The 17741-nt window shown below is 40.0% G+C and overlaps 2 protein-coding genes across 9 annotated transcripts in view; one reads left to right on the top strand and one right to left on the bottom strand.

Annotated features, from left to right (window-relative positions):
- The window catches only part of sytl2a (synaptotagmin-like 2a), an 89313-nt gene that overhangs the window by 52017 nt on the left and 19555 nt on the right, over positions 1 to 17741 (bottom strand). For all 8 annotated transcript variants that reach the window (XM_073043415.1, XM_073043418.1, XM_073043419.1 and 5 more), the window contains 2 exons: positions 6200 to 6259; positions 5378 to 5801 (listed from right to left, as the gene is read on the bottom strand). In XM_073043415.1, coding sequence (XP_072899516.1) covers positions 5378 to 5478 — 101 coding nt within the window. In that variant the 5' untranslated portion in view covers positions 5479 to 5801; positions 6200 to 6259. The remainder of the gene's footprint in view (positions 1 to 5377; positions 5802 to 6199; positions 6260 to 17741) is intronic.
- On the top strand, positions 14156 to 16209 carry LOC140725956 (general transcription factor II-I repeat domain-containing protein 2-like). The gene has a single exon (XM_073041873.1). It carries the CDS (start codon positions 14197 to 14199, stop codon positions 16000 to 16002), a length of 1806 nt encoding a protein of 601 aa, XP_072897974.1. The 5' UTR covers positions 14156 to 14196; the 3' UTR covers positions 16003 to 16209.

Here is a 17741-nt window from a genome sequence, read left to right as displayed (position 1 = left end):
GTTTAATTCCGAATAGTTTTCCATGATATCCTGTATTCTAAGAAAGAGAACGCTCTCATTCTGTTTATTTATTTATTTTAAGCAACTGCACAAACTGACCTTTGCACTGAGCAGTAAGTTTTTTTCCCCATACAATGCCCGAAAACTGTGTGGCACTCTAAATGTGTTTTTTTTTTGTAATATGCATACTATGAATATTTAGAATGAAAATGGAAAAATCACATATTTTAGATTGCTTACCAAAAAAATCAGGATATCAGAATTTTTCCACATCAAATACAAACCACAACTGACAAAAGTAAACAACGTCAGGCAGCCAAAGCAAATGACAGGCACAATAACAAAAGACAAAATGTTTTAACTAGACAGCAGTGGCGTTTTAGCAGGCCAAAAGTGTGGCGACACTTGTGGGCTCCCCAACACACTGTTTATGAACAATGAGCAACGGTATTGACATCCATTTGTAATAATTAGCAAGAGTGTTGTAACTTGAAACACCGACATTGCGAATGCAGTGATGATGTAAAATGTTTCAAAGGTTGGGATACCTTTATTATTTAGAAAATTTATGGATTTTATACAATTATATTAACATAGATTTCAAAATTGTATTAAACATCATATAAAAGTAAATTCCAGCAGCGTGGCAACAGAACTACATGCGAGGGAGAATTTCGGTTACTGTGTGGCCACACACCTTAGAGGGAACAGTAGTGAAGATATCCAGCTCCTTGACCACAACCCCTATGCTAATCCTACAGCCACATTTACCATTTGCAAAAATTGTTTTATATATGAAAACATTTAAAAAAAGACACCCACTTCTTTTCACTTAAACTTTTTAAATATTTGATCACTGATTCATTTTGAAATGAATACAGCCACTCTAGTTACGCTAGCATTAAACTGATGGGTCTGGTATTAAAAACAACTCAACCATTTATGAAAGGTGGCAGAACTACCAACCAGTTGGCCTTCCATCAGAACTGGAGTAAATGAAAGAACGTTAAGGAAATGGTAACAAGACACAAATAAAAATAGGATTGTATAAAATCAATCTAAATTTACGGTATGAAATCAAGAAGATAAATATGTGCTTTATTTGTTATGTGTACATCGAAACATAAATGCATACTTGTATCAAATCAGAAAGGATTGTGACGGGGACTCCACAGTTTCCACATTTCTGGTGACAACATAGCATACCCACAACTCACTAGCCCTAACCGTATTTCTTTGGCATGTGGGAGGAAACAGGACCATCTCGAGGAAACCCACAGAGTTATGCAGAAAGTATACAAAATTACCGACAACGGTGGGAATCAAACTCTGACTTTACAGCATTGCACCATGTTACCTTGCTGCCCACAGTATCATCACACTTGACAAATCTCCTGGAAGTTTCTGATGAGAAGACTAACATGGATGTTGGCTCAGATATTAAACAAATGCTGAATGGGGTCGGCACGAAGTCTTCTGGCCAAACAGTAAAGACTACCAAAGTGAGATGGCAAAAGTGAGTTTATTTTCAGCATTTCCAACTAGTTATTCTCAAGTCTCAGTCCTAGCACCTCCTGAACTTCAGAAACAGATTGACGTGAATCTTTTTGTAAAGGAGCAGTACAATGAAATGCATGGTAAATAAACGGAGAGGAAAAACACAGAGTTACATGAAATATGTCTATTAAATTGTACATTTAAATTAGTGGTGCCAAAAAAACAAAAATAAAAAAAGGAGTGAGGTAGTGGTCATGGTTTCAATGTTCATTTAGAAATTGGATGGTAGGGGGAAGAAGCTGTTCCTGAATCGCTGGGTGTGTGCCTTCTGTACCTCCGCCCAACAGTAACAGTTCGGATGCACAGTTTGAATTAGTACAAGGGATGGAATAGCAGACAGTGTGAAAAGGAAGACAAGAAAGTAAAATGTGAGGGAGAGAAACGCAAGGAAGTATAGTTTCTGAAATTCAATCCCAATGAAGTCTTCTCGGAAAGTCGAGGGCCATGTGCACACATCACTGAATTATACATTTAATGCATGTGATAAGTGTTACCCTGCTATCATACACAACCTAGTTTATGATGCACTAAAGGAATTAAAGAGAAATTGTTATAAATTTAGATTCAATTATGAATTGTCCAATATTTTTTCAATCTTATTTAAACTTAACTGCATCATGAGAAGATGTGTTAATTCTGATCTCGTGTCTGCTGTAGTTCATATGGTCAGCAAAAATCAAAGAAGAATTAATGCAAAACTTACACCACAATCATTCCTATTGTTCATTGTAATTTGATCATTTTTAAAACCAATGAATGAGGGTAAAATTTTATATATAAACAGCCAGTCCATGCATAATTTGTAATGATCACAAGACTGCTTTCAAAATTGTGGTCCAGTGCCCAATCTTTCCCTTAAGTTAAAATGGAACCAGAAACTTAGCCTCGGGATACAAGGTGATAAAGAAATCTAAGCAAGCTTCAAAAAGGAGTATAGTTAATCCAATAACCAGTAGAAGAGCAACAGAGCATAACAGTGACTTCTCTTCAGCAGCAAATGAGACAAATTCTATTTTAGTACATAGAGGATCACAGAAACTAAGTTCTGGGATTCTGCACAATATTTCATATTAAACCTGATAGCCAAGATAGTCATTTTATGTACATGAAAAGTCAAATATCTCTAGAATAAATGGCAGTAATAATGGTTTTCCAGTTGTTTCAAGCCTTTTGGAATTTGCCAAGGTACACCAGTCGGAAATCACTGTGGCTTAGCTGATATATTCTTGGAGTCAGATACACACTCGTGCAACAGTTTTAATATTGTCCAGTTGAAATTATAAAAGCAACAAAAAAGACATACACTAGAAATCAGAAACAACAGGGTGAGTACTTCCATCACACTTAAAGGCTAGCCTGTTACAGAATATGTTAGAGTTGCAAATTAATCTAAAGCCATAGATTACAGATTGTCTTTCATCTTAACCATTACCATCTTAATATTTTAATTATTTCCACCATAGATGCTTACATGACAGCCTCATGGGTTTTGCCGGATAACATGGGGAGATGCAACTTGGGGACAGTCAGGGCCTGTATTCCCATTTTTACATTTGAGGAGCAACACCTGATGTTTACAATGTAGGTTGTTATAGAGTTATGAGCTATGAACAAATCTTCAGGCCTACATCCATAACTAGAAGTTCAATCTTTGCAATCTATTTCCACTTCCTAGCACCCCGATCACTGTAGGCAACGAGGATGATGCATTTCATATTACACAGTTCCCTCCTCACCACAGCATTAACAAAGTCCCTGAATTCCTGCTTTTCCTTCAGAAGAGAACACGGGGCAGAATGGGCATATGGATTTGCCAGCATTCACATGAAGAGATTGAAGATTTAGATGAGGCAAGGATTTATGTTTCATCCAGAGAGTTGCAGGAGTCTGAAACTCATTTCCCAAAGTGGGAGTGACGGTAGGTGCTCTGTCAGCATTTAAGTAGTTTTTAAGATAAGCATTCAAAATGCTAAGGCATAAAATGCTTCTGGCTGAGAATAAGAAATGGGATTTCCTCTCCAATTAGGTTCCCTCTTCTTCAGCCCTTTGTTTCTTCCACCTACCCCCTCCCAGCTTTTTACTTCATCATCCCTCCCCCACATACCCACTTTCCCCCTCACCTAGTCTCACCCACCATCTGCCAGCTAGTATTCCTTCCCTTCCCCTCCCCTCCCCCAGCCTTCTGACTCTGGCCTCTGGCCCCTTCCTTTCTAGTCCTGATGAAGGGTTTTGACCCAAATTTGTCAACTGTCTATCACCCCCAATAGATGCTGCCTGAGGCACTGAGTTCCTCCAGCATTTTGTCTGTGTTGTTATGCAGAGAGTTACTTGATAGCTATCATGAAAATGCTGGGCTGAAGGGCATGATTCCATACTGCAAAACACTCTTTTTTTAAATCAACACACATAATTGAAAACTTAAGTTATAATGGAAGGACAGTATTAATCCATCACTCATGAACCTTCATACTCAGTTGATTCATTATCATTCAAATCAGAACTAAGGGATTTCTTTGCACACAAAATTAGAATACCGTACTTGCTCAAAATCAAATTTCCATTGAATCCTTATTCTGCCACAGACTTCCTTATTTTGTTTGCCTCCACACAGGCTTAAATACACAACCTGAGCTCTGACAGCACATTGCTCTGGCTGTCACAAGGTTGCTAGACATTTATCTGGTTGTAAAAAGGAGGCATCAATGGTAGGTGCCCACAATCAGCCCAGGTACTCCAAATGACCATTGTTCCTCTCCTAAATGCTTCTCTATCACAGATTCCCTTTACTGTCTGCCTGACTATAAACTGGCTCCTCTCCTCATAAAATGCAGTACCTTGATATCTCCTATCTTCTGCCCTTGCAGTGTCAAAATGTAAGCTAGTGCTTGACGGGCTTGGGTATAATAATGAAGGGCACAATTATCACCTTCACATTAACTCAACCGTCGCTGGGATTCAGCTTCTTGGCCTCTTCATACCTGCTGCCTTGTGTTTGGTGCTGGGATGGGTGCATTTGCTGAAAGTGATATACAACCTCGCTGCAATTTGTATGTGATTCTGCGGACATTTAGAGAATGTTATTAATATTTTGCTGTGCCCAAAACTTCATGAAATTTCTAACAAAGCATTTTGCAGCTGAAACTCTACAAGATTAGGAATTCCCCACCTGCTTCACTGCCTTCCCCCCCCCCCCCCCACCCCCCGAACACACCACAGGATTGAGATACAGCTTCTGGCTTTCTGCTCTTCTACTTGTAAATTGAAAGTGATCTGAAGGTTCCTGCAGAGCCTGGATCAAACACGATTTAAATCCAAGTGTAATCTGAATTGACTACAACATTCTTTGAAATTAACAAATCACAATTTAAAAGAAATGGACCCTGAGTATTGGGGTCATAATTGTTCTAATCATACAGCTCAGCTTTTTGTCACTCCTATAATTCTGCATCTCCTTCTTTCAGCCATTGAGAAAACAAAACCGAAGGCTGTAAAACTGTCAAAAGATCATTTAACTCTGTTCCTTTCCCCAATGATGCTGCCCAACTTGTGAGCAGCTTCAATATTTTCAATCACTATTGCAAGTTTCCATCATCTGCAGTTTTATTAAGTTAAAAAACAACTACATCAGACTTTAAACTCAAACTCCCACTGCTTTCTGTGAATGTAGACTCTTAGCAAACTTTTTAAAAATACTTCAGATAGCACCTTTTTCCTCTGAACATGAAATCCACAAACCTGATACATCTTCCTATTAAATGTTATTTCATATATTTTATAAATCAATAAATCAGTAAGCAAATGTATATTTTTAAAATATTACCGTATTCTTGTATCTTCCATTTTTCTCAACTCTGCATCTCTCTGCAGCACCCTCAAGATTTTCGCCTGCTCCTCCTCCGTTAGGTGACTTAGATCGATCATCTTTCCAGCTCGATCAGAGTACTTGGTAAATGTGTAATTTCAAATTTTATTTCAGTTTCAGATTCTATGGCATAGAAGAGAGGTCTTGATTCTTTTACATTTCTCTACTAATATTGTAACTTGGCCCTCTTTAAACTGCAGGTAACAGGATAGTTTCTAAATCTTTACAAGGTAATGTTATTCTACTTCCTCTTCTTGAACATCGAAAATCGTATGCAAAAATAACTCCTTCCTTTTTTTATTGCTTCAGGCACAAGTTCACAATGATGCAGTTTCTTCTGTGCACCCTGCACCTCGATGTTCCGGATAATATTCAACAGACTCTGAAACACAAAAGGTACAGACAGGTGTTACCACTTAAACAAGTGTTTTAATGATCTAAAAGTTACTCCTTTAAATTGAAGCTCAAAGATATTTTCTCAAAAGAAAATTCAACAGTGTACTGTAAATTTCAAAATATTCCTACCATACTTAAGTAAATAATTTTGGATTTTTTTTATTAACTACTTAATTATTTGTCTAATTAAAATAACCAATTTAATTCTCTCTGTCCCACATGCAATTATCTAAATAAACCAACCAAGTGAATAACTCAAAAAGAACACCACTCAGTCAACTGTGGTTATCATGAAGCCCAAGCAATAGACATGGGGGAAAAGGAAGTAGAAATCTCCGCAGAAACAGCTCAAAGTAGGAAATCACACCAAATACCCATGCTTACCTGGTATGGATGTTAGTTGAAATCTTGCTCCTCCTTTGGATCCTGGTGACACCTGATGAACTAAGGCAGAGACATTCAAATATTAAAATTGAGATAAACCAATGTCAAAGTTGTCATAATCAATGGATACAACTGAATGGCAAGTATCTGCAGCATTCAAACACAGTTAAAAATCTACTGAAAGTAAAAAATAACTTGAAGTACTTAATATTATTAAATAATTTAGCTTTAAAATATGCTGAGGAATACTGCCAATTAAGAAAAACTAATTAAACAATTAAGTTAAAAATTGTAAACCATCTGGCCACTTGAGCCATTCTTATCACTATTCAAATGAATGAAGTTGTTTTCCTGTGTAAGTCTATCCTGGCATAAAATTTGCTGACAGAAAGAGCAGATTCTCCTGCACAAGTGCTGAGAATACACCTTAACTACACTAAGAGTCCGCAAAAAGTCCTTGATTGAAGGGTAGTCACGAAAGCCATCAGTGTGGAGTACCCAAAAGTTCAGACCTTGCACATATGGCAGAGTTCCAAACCTGTGAACACTCTCAAACTTCTCTAGTAAAACCCAATCTGTAGCTTACTGGCTGGTTTATTGATTCCCAGAAGGCAGAAATCAACAGCATCCAGGGAAAGCCCTACAGCATGAACTCCCTCTGAAAAGAACTAAAATGTCTTCTCCTAAAATAATAAACTGCAGGAACAAACTCCAGTGACTCAGCAAACAGGGAAAATGACAGGTTCTGGGACCAATAAAGCTCCTGATTATTTTTCACACACATCATATAAATTGTCACCAGCAATTCCATTGTGTTGTTAAAGGAGAATGTTGTATCATCTTCACAGATAAAGTGAAGTGTAACAAAATTAAACTGTAATAAAATTACTAAGTAATCGAAAGAGTAAGAGAAAGAGGAATCGATAAGTATCAATAGAGGGAAAAGTACTTAGCAAACTAAGGATGGACAAAGACATTGAACCCCATTCTCTGCATCCTATAGTTCTAAAGAAAGTGGATAGTGCTGGCTATTTTCCAAAATGTCATAAATTCTGATAGATCAAAAGCAAATTGAAAAAACAATGATTATTAGAAATAACAGTATACTTAGAAAAAAATCACAATGGGATTAGGTTGAGCCAAAGTTATTTCAGATAAAGGAAAATTGCACTTAAGAGTTTGTTCAAAATACTTGACAATGTAACTAGCTGTATAAAGTGGAACCAGTGGTTGCAGTATATTTAGATTGCTATTGGATAAGGTAGCATATAAAAAAAATCAATGTACAAACTATGAGCCTTGGAGATAACAGCAATATATTGACATAGTTAGAAGGTAGGTTAACAGGGAGGGGAAATAGTACAAATATTAGTGTCCAGGATTAATATTGGGGCCTCTGCTATTTACAAGTGATGCACCATCAATAACTCATGCTGAGACGTAGGAAGCGAGATATCGGCTTTTATTGACTGGAAGAATGAACAACACTACATCCTGGGGAATGAGGCAGGGCAACAGGTCACAGTCGCCTTTATACAGGGGTCTGTGGGAGGAGCCACAGGAGCAGTCAGCAGAGGTCTGTGGGAGGAGCCACAGGAGCAGCCCAGACAGGTATATCTAGTTCACCACATTAAGCTATGGACAGATTCTCTGGGGTCCTGCTGGTGGTTACTGTCATAACTTCTGTTACCTACCATCTTCTTTAATTGGAAGTTATTTGCACATCTACAGGGAGCTGCCTCTGGCCACTCACCAATCTCAGCCCGCTTCTACTGGTTTACTGAAGAACTTTGCTGCATTGCTAAGCTCAGCATGGATCATCACCGTACGGCCTATATTAAATTAAGAGGCAAAGCATAAAAGACACAGGCATATAGATATGTTAAGCAAATAGATGAAATATTGGCAGATATGTAAATGGAGGGGAATAGTGAGAATGTCTACTTTGATAGGAGTAGAAAAGTAGTTATTTCTTAATTGTGTGACATTAAATGTCAGTGTTGAGAGGGACTTGGTGTCCTCTTACAGGAACATTTAATATGCAGGTACACCTTGCAATTAGGTGACAATTGAATATTTTCCTTTTTGCAAAGCTGGGGTGGGTGTGTGCAGTACAAGAATACGTCTTCTTGCTAAGAATATACAGGACTTTGAATAGATCTCATCCTGATTAATGCTTTCGGTTTTGGTCTCCTTATTTAAAAGACATATATACACTAATGCAACAAACATTTCACCAGATTGCCTCCATTCCCAGACATGAGCCTGCCCCATGTGCCGAGGGTTAGTCAGCAAACTAGAAATTCAATCTGTCTGGAGACTGCCTGTGCCTGTGAGGGTACCAGTAACATGGCGGTGACACCAAAGCCAGTTTATCTTTTGGTAGTGCATGGCTAGATCTTGGCTTGGGAACTCCATTCTCAGTAGAGGATACCTCAGAAGGCACAGGTGATGGGGGAACACTGACTGTGTCATTTGATCTTACCAGAGATTCTGCAATCATTGTCTCAGAATCCTGTCCCATCTCTACAGCTAAAACTGGATTGGTCACTTTGTAAACAAGAGAAAATCTGCAGATGCTGGAAATCCGAGCAACACACACAAAATACTGGAGGAACTCAGCAGGCCAGGCAGCATCTTTGGAAAGAAGTACAGTCAACGTTTCAGGCCAAAACCCTTGCCTCCAGAAATTTGTGTGTGTTGGTTTTCAGTAGCCTCGAGAAGAGGGCAACAGCTGATCAACATGCCTTCTCTGGATGTTGTGGTTACTAGTTTTCACTGTGTATAACAAAGGACCAGTTTGTGTCACCACTATCACAGGTATCCACTTTGTCCCAGAGATGTAGTTCCAGGCAATTACTCTCTCTCCTGCTGTGAAACTTCATACTTCACTTTGGCACATTTCTCTGCTTGGCTCTTCTGTTCATTTAGTACAATCTGTTTTGTGTTTTGGGGTCGAAGCAGGTTAAGCTGGATGTGAAGCTGTCAGGGCAGTGGCCAGAGCCATTTTGGTGGTGGGTCGAGCTGTGTTGTGGTTTGTCCGCAAGAAAGTACTGAGACGCTGGTCGAGGGATCCACCTTCTGCTGAAGTCTTGAGGGCTTGTTTCATTGTTTGTCTGAATCGTTCAGCAAGCCTGTTCATGGTTGGATGATATAGTGCTGACTTGACGTGCTGAATATCATTTGCTTCCATCAATGCCTTGAACTCTTCAGACAGGAACTGTGGGCCATTGTCACTTACAATCTGTTGATGAAGCCCAAACCTGATAAAGATGGAACGTGGCATCCCAATGCAATTCTTAGATGTAGTGCACTTCATGATGGCAATATTGGGCCATTTGCTGTGTGCATCCACTACAACCAAGAGCTTGTGGCCTTCCACAGGTCCCTGCAAAATCTATATGAATCTTCTGCCATGGTTCTTCAGGCCATTCCCATGGATGCAAAAGAAACAAGCTGAGGAACATTTCTCACTCACTGACAATGTAGGCATGCTTTGGCCTTCTCTTCAATGGTTACATCCAGAAATGGTGACCAGAAATAGTTGCGTAAGATTTCTTTCGAGTGCACTATGCCAGTGTTCTGCATGTAGCTCATCAAGCTCTTGCTTCTTAGTGATGGAGGAATGACAACACAGTAATCCAACTGGAAACATCCAGCTTGGAATGCGACCTCCTCCCGCTGACTTGGTAAAGTTTCCGTTCCATGGTTGGCTCTCCTTTCCATTCATGAGTTACCACGTTCACCACCTTACACAGAAACATAGAAAACCTACAGCACAATATAGGCCCTTCAGGCCAACATATTGTGCCAAACGTGTACTTGCTTTCTATTTTTCTAAGCTCCATGTACCTCTCCAGGAGTCTCTTAAAAGACCCTAGCATATCTGCCTCCACCACCATTGCCGACACCATGCACTCACCACTCTCCACATAAAAATTTGCCCCTGACATCACCTGTGCACCTACTTCCAAGCATCTTAAAACTATGCCCTCTCATGCTAGCCATTTTAGCCCTGAGGAAAAGCCTCTGACTATCCACACAATCAATGCCTCTCATCATCTTATACACCTCTATCAGGTCACCTCTCATCCTCTGTCGCTCTAAGGAGAAAAGACTGAGTTCACTCAACCTATTCTCATAAGGCATGCTCCCCAATCCAGGCAACATCCTTTAATTCAAACAGGGTCAGTACGCGTGTGCTTCTGGACTTGCACCACAGTTAATCTGAGCTGTATATGCTTTCTTGAAGTAAAAGATCTTTTTTGGGGATGGCTCTGGAGTTGTAACAACTAAGGGAATTCTGGACAGTGTATGAGCATTTGAATGGTGCTTAGACTTCCTGTACTTTATATTGTACCGATATGCAAATTGAAACAAAGCCTAACGTTGCATTTGACGAGCAGCCAGGTTAGAAAAGCCTGCATGTGGATGAAAGATTGAAGTCAAGGAGTGATTATCCTTTAATCAAAGGTCAATAGAGCTCACACTTGTCCTTCCAGACCCTTGGCCCATATTGCTCAAGTCCTTGTAAGGTAGCATCCAAGTTTTGTAGGAGCTTACGCTCAGTTTTCCCAGTAATGGCGAAGTCATCCAAATAGCTTTGCTCCTCTGTCAAACCCCTCAGGATCTGATACATCGCTTGGTGAATAAATAGAGAAACTGAGGCGATACCAAACAGAAGCCTTTGGTACCTGAACATTCCTCACTACTGTCAACAGTTCCTGTGACTGTGGCTCCACATGCATCTGCAAGTATGCTAGACAGAAGTCAGTCATGCTAAACGTCTGTCCTCCGGCCAATCCAGCGAAAAGGTCAACAATGAGGGGAGGAGGATATTGTTCAGCTGTAAGAATCAGTTCAATAGTTACCTTGCAGTCTCCACAAAGCCAAAAAGACCCATCCCTTTTAAGGCAGGAACCACTAGTGTTGCCCATTTACTTGCACTCACTGGTTCCAATACCTGACTCTGGACCAGTTTTTCCAATTCATCCTTTACCTTCGGTTTGAGGGAATATGGCCCAAGGCATTTGAGTGTTTTGTCGGGCTTAACAGTGGTTACCGGTTTTCCATTAAATACTTCTGCATCTTTCTTCAATACCTCTTGAAGACCAGTGCTCCTATCAATCAATGTGCCAGTTGAGTTTGAGCTGCTTCAGCCCCAGGGTCCAGAGCCATTGAGTAACTAACTACCCTTAACAATGTACAGTGGGCGTTTGTTCATTAATCTCCACTGCTCTCTTCACTGGAACAACCTCAACAGTTCAAGTATTTAAAGTCAACCTTCCCCTTCTAGCATGAGATGCTGCAATTTCTCCTTGTAAACTATCTTTGACACTAGCAATACTGCAGCATCCATGTCCACACGAAATCCTCACTGTGGCCCAATCCATCTGCAGGGTCAACCAATTATCGTCTTTGAGTCCTGAAACAGATGAAACATGCAAAGCTTCTTCAACCTCAGAGTGAGAGTCACTCAGTCCATCCTCAGCATGCTCCATCTTGTTCACGTTACTTTTCATTTTTCCAAACATCATTCTTCTTTATTACAGTGTTTCAGATAGACTGTGTCTCTTTACTTTTACAGGCACACTCAATACATCCCTTTTTGCCACAGGTTCGGCAATTAAATCCTTATCCCAGCATTCTTTTGATGAATGCCCAGTTTTGACACAGTGGTAACATTGTTTGCCAATAGGTGTCTTATTCTTAAAATCAGTAGAAATTTTTATGAACTTGGGAAGTTGCACTTAGTAGCTCCACTTCTTTAGCTACTATCTCCACAGATGTATTAATCTCAATTGCCTTCTGTACTGTTAGTCTTTCTTCTGAAATGTTAGCAAATGTTTTTGAATTGCCTCACTCTGCAGGTCATATATGAGTCTATTATGTAACATGTCATTCAGCGACTGCCCAAATTCAGTTCAGACAATTGCTTCAGTACCGCCACAAAATGTGAAGTAGACTTAACTTCGTCCTGATTCCTTTTAAGAAATTATGTCCTCATTTGGCTGATTGACAGACTTAGCAGGTTGCACTGGACTGTGTAATAAATTGTTTCTCTACCCATCACAGTCAGAAAAGTTGGAGCATGAATATTACCTGAAATTTAATTTGCCAGTGCAAAATATTCAAATCTTTCAGTATATGAACTCCATTGCTCCATCGTTTTATCATTCGGCCCCACACTACTAAACATTATCACCATTTTTCAAACTCAATTACAATTCGCAAAAGTTAACTAGTCTTATCCGACTCTCTCCTCTTCTCTTATGTTTTATTTGACTGTTGCGTTCTTGTTCTCTCCCTTTGGATTCTTCACTCACCACACTTGCTGCAGTGGTTTTCTTGTCGCTCATGCACGTTACACCACCAGCATTGCGCGCTGACATTTCTTGCCGAAGGGAACAAAACAATAAATATTGCATGAGGAATTGCCACCTCAATCGCTAGTTGCTATGTTTCTGGTTCTAGGAATGCAGGGGGCTGTGAATAACACACCTGAGAGATGGAAAGGTGAGGAACAAACATGCAGTGTTTATTTTGCCTGTAAGTCATCTACCTAGAATGCCCTCTCATATTATGTTCAGTACATAGCATACAGGAAACATGACAGCAAGTGTAAGAGCCAAAATCTACATGAATACATAACACACTGAAACAGTAGTTAGTCTTTTTTATAACTTTTTAACTACTCCAATGGAACTTCGGCTAATTGGGACAGCCGCTTAATTGAGCAAAAAAGGTACTGGTCCCAGTATGTCCCAATTAACCAGAAACCACTGTATATGCAAACTATTTTGACACTATTTGTGACAACAGTGGAACAGTAACTGCTCTACGGTCCAAGTGATATTGGAGATAAAGACATTGTACATGTTGGGTAACATTATCAATGTGTGAATGGAAAAGGTTAGGAATAGATTTAGTAGTTGTAAAATAGTATTTAAAAAAGGCACAGTGGTATACCAACAGAATTGATATGAACCACAATCTGCAACCTTCTACCAAATCCTTCACTCCACATTATCTTCAAACATGAGGACCACCTGTAGCTGAATCTAGAAAAGCACATCAGGAGCTGCACTAAACCGACTCGACTGCAATGTGCCAACTTAGTGAAGCTACTAAAGCACTACTTACACACCAAGCCATGAAAAGACTTTGCAATAGACAGAAACAGGCCATTCCAAAACCAACAGATTAAGGCTCTGACACATCAATTTATAGCCAGTTGCAGGCAATTAAGCAACATGCATACATGCTGAATTGGTGAGGTGAGTCAAGAGTTACCAACTTTAACAAGAAAACATGATTCACTGAGTATGGCACCAAAAAGCATTAAATTCAGTTGAAAGCATGGGAAAAGTATCTCCACTGGAAGGATTCATGCTTCACACAAAGGAAAATGACGGCTGGAGGCTGACAATCTCAGCCTGAATGTATCATTATTGGACTTGGAGTTTCTAAGGGCACCCAAACTTCTCATGTCTGATTTCAGATGAAAGCTGCTCATAATGCCACTTATTCAATATTGAACAGCTGGTTTTGGAACATCTGTTTCATCCTTCAACTGGACTTTGTTTTCCAATTTGATCCTCTACGTCATATATGTCAAACTCAAGGCCCGTGGGCCAAATCCGGCCCGCGGTGGAATTATCTTTGGCCCGTGAGATAATATCTAATTACTATTAAAGCTGGCCCCAGTAATCAAAGCGCCTATGGCGTATGATATGGCTAATGCTGAGTTTATTCAGTACCAGGTTTTCAGGGTTTTTAGTGTTCATTCGGTTTCCCTGGTTTATTTCCTGAATATCATTAATGAATAATTTTTTTTTCCATTAGAGCTGGCCCGCCGGTATATTGCATGCACCACTAATACTACAAATCCCACAATGCACTGCCAGTGCATTGCTCGTGCTTGCCTTACTCTCTCATCAGCATCCTTATGGCGCTAGTCACGTGTGGTCAACTTTCAGCTATCCCTCACCCCAAAAATGGCTGAACGAAAGGTGGACTTTGAAAACAGGGGTTTTCAAGGCAGGTGGGAGGCAGAGTATATGTTCGCAGATATAAAGGGCAAACCTGTTTGTCTTGTGTGCGGAGACGGTGTGGCTGTAATTAAAGAATATAACGTAAGACGACACTATGAAACGAAACACCACGACAAATACAAGCATCTGGACAAGAAACAGAAGCTCCAGAAGGTAGAAGAGTTGAAAAGAAGTCTGGCGTCACAGCAGGCTATGTTCACAAAAGCCAAAACACAAAGTGAGGCTGCTGTAAAGGCTAGTTTTATTATGGCAGCAGAGATCGCTAAATCAGCCCGGCCCTTTACCGAGGGAGAATTTGTTAAAAACTGCATGATGAAAGTTTGCGACGTCGTGTGCCCAGATAAAAGGCAAGCATTTTCAAATGTGAGCCTGAGCAGAAACACCGTTGCTGACCGTGTACGTGAGCTTGCCACCAATCTACAACAACAGCTGGTGGGGAAGGGAAGAGATTTCATCGCATATTCCCTTGCTGTGGATGAGAGCAGGGACACTTCTGATACTGCCCAATTGTCAATTTTCATTCGTGGAGTGGACTCAAGTCTGTGTGTAACAGAGGAACTTTTGGGATTAAGATCAATGCATGGCACAACTACTGGAAAAGATCTCTTTGAAGAGGTATCCAGATGTGTAAATATAATGAGGCTGCCTTGGGATAAACTTGTGGGACTGACGACAGATGGAGCGCCCGCGATGTGCGGTCAAAAGAGTGGATTGGTGGGCAGGATCCGGGAGAAGATGCGGGAGGAAAATGGCACAGGTGAGCTGACAGCTTATCACTGCATCATACACCAGGAATTGTTGTGTGGCAAAGCCTTGAAAATGGAACATATAATGAGCACCATAACACGAGCAGTTAACTTCATAAGAGCCAAAGGTTTGAATCACCGCGAGTTCAAGTCGTTTCTGGAGGAGTTGGGTTCAGAATATAATGATTTGCCCTATCACACAGAGGTGCGATGGTTAAGCCAAGGAAAAGTGCTGAAAAGATGTTTCGAGTTGCGTGAGGAGATCTGTCAGTTCATGGAAAGCAAAGGGAAAGACACAACAGAGCTCCGGGATAAAAAGTTGCTTTGTGAAATGGTGCTTCTGTGTGACATCACGAGCCATCTCAATGCGCTCAACCTGCAGCTTCAGGGGCGGGGTTGTGTGATCACAGACATGTACGCTGCAGTGAGGGCTTTTAAAACCAAGCTGCGCCTGTGGGAGACGCAGATGCAGCAAGAAAACTTGAGCCATTTTCCGTGTTGCCAAACTATGAAAGAGCAGGTTTCTACCGCAGTGTTCCCACGTGCAAAGTTTGCTGAAAAACTTAGCATACTTGGTGCCGACTTCACACGGCAATTTGCCGACTTTGAAGCCCAAAAAAGGTTTGAACTGCTCAGTAATCCATTTGCAGCTGACGTGGAAAGCGCACCAACCAACATACAAATGGAGCTGATCGAACTCCAATGTAGTGACACACTCAAGGCAAAGTATGACTCGGTGGGCGCTGCACAGTTTCTACGTTTCATTCCCGACACAATGCCCCAGCTGCGTACCCAAGCTGCTCAAATGCTCGCTATGTTTGGCAGCACATATCTGTGTGAACAACTGTTCTCTTTGATGAAGATAAACAAAACATCACACAGGAGTCGTCTTTCTGATGAACACCTTCACTCAATTCTGAGGATTTCCTCAGCTCAGAGCCTGACTCCAAACATTGATGAACTTGCATCCAAGATGAGATGCCAAGTATCTGGCTTAGACTAGTGTGAATCACAGAGTGTTGGCCTGTGGAAAAATGTTTTCATTAGAAATTACTCCGGAAAAGCTGCAGATAAAGCCATAAGAAATAAATGCAACTGATTTTTTATTTATTTAATGTTCAATGTTGTTTTTGTAGGCAATAACCTAAGCTTTGTTAGTTCCAGGTTAATATGTGTAATAAATTCATTTCAATAAGTTTTGCAATTAACGCTGAACCAGTCCGGCCCTCGACTTGTACCGATTTTTAAATTTTGGCCCACTGTGTATTTGAGTTTGACACCCCTGCTCTACGTCATTCAGACTTGCTCTCCTACAATGGCTCAGTAAACTTAACAGGAAGTTGAGCGACTGCATCTCCCTTTTGACTGGAATCAACACCAAGTTCAATATTTTACCACCCCCTTTTCTTTGGGAAGTTAGCATTTTCAATGTCCAGTTGTTCAGTGCCATTTCCCCTATACCGTTTTCCTTTTTATTTGCTCAGTTATCTACTTTGCAATTTCATCTCTTGGTTTTATTTTAAACTTTCTTCCCTTCTCAACCCACTTTAAGAGTCTGCATTTCTTAAAATGCAAAATTGTTTGAAAATGCATCAAGTTCTGGGGAAAGATCATTCCCTCAAATGATTTTAAACTTTTATGAGTTGGATTTACGAGATGCTGTTTAGTTTTGTGTTGTCTGATTGAAAATATACCAACTACTGAGTGAAATGCAAGTGACGACCATGCCCGGGGCTATTTCATGCCATTTCCTGACCAGTTACACTTGATGCATATGACACGATATCAACATCAGATACACATTGCATTACATCATTTCCTTTGCAATGCACACAGATACAGTTGATAATTTCTGGGATAATTTGATCCTCATAGTACAGTAATGAACTGGAACTCCACTGGATATCATACACATTTTAATCATTGTGTCACTATCCCCATCACCATTTCATCAACAACATCAGCACACACTGACTAACCCTAATGCACACACCTATTGGAGGACTCCCACCACAATCTCCTCACTGATCTAGCCACTTCTTTGATTTCCAACCAAGTCTCAGCCCTTTATCTTGGTCAATAACTCTACACCTAAATGTATTTCAACCTTGTAGGACTAGGCAAAATGAAATTCCTTGTTGTTTCTCTTCTAGTTTCCAGAAAACACTAGTTAACATTAATGCAGAGCCAATAGTATTTCTCAATAATGCACTCAGCTTTGGTATAGAAATGATGGAAAACTGTTCCTGTTTAGATGAGAGAGGGAATGTTTCTATTCAGTCCTGATGGTGGTCAGCAGTCCAAGTAGAAGGTTATGATACAAGTTACCTATTACTAGAATATTCCTGTGAAATTTTACAGATTGAATAAAATTCACTCTGGCCACAGACTTATTTAACTGCAAACATTTGTGGAATTTAAAATGCCGGGCATTTTAATTGTGTAAATATTTAAACAACTTGTTGACTATGTAGGAGGAGACAATGTAATCTGTGATGAGTAATCAAAATATTTCATAAATTACACCCATAAAATTCTTTCAATCACTTAAGTTCTTGCCCAAAGATCAACTCAAAGTAAAATCAAATTTTTCAAAGTATAAAACATAGGTAAAAGGAATGATAGCTCTCTCTAAAACTACATTTTTAATGCAGTAAACAACAGAAAACATCCCTGCCACATTATTACACACAAAAAAGCTATCAAACAAAAGTTTATGAGATTTGTGTGATTATATTGTCA

Source organism: Hemitrygon akajei, chromosome 4, assembly GCF_048418815.1.
Source record: "Hemitrygon akajei chromosome 4, sHemAka1.3, whole genome shotgun sequence".
Taxonomy (NCBI): Eukaryota; Metazoa; Chordata; class Chondrichthyes; order Myliobatiformes; family Dasyatidae; genus Hemitrygon; species Hemitrygon akajei.
Note: the sequence above shows the minus strand (reverse complement) of the source record. Positions and strands in the feature narration are given on the sequence as shown.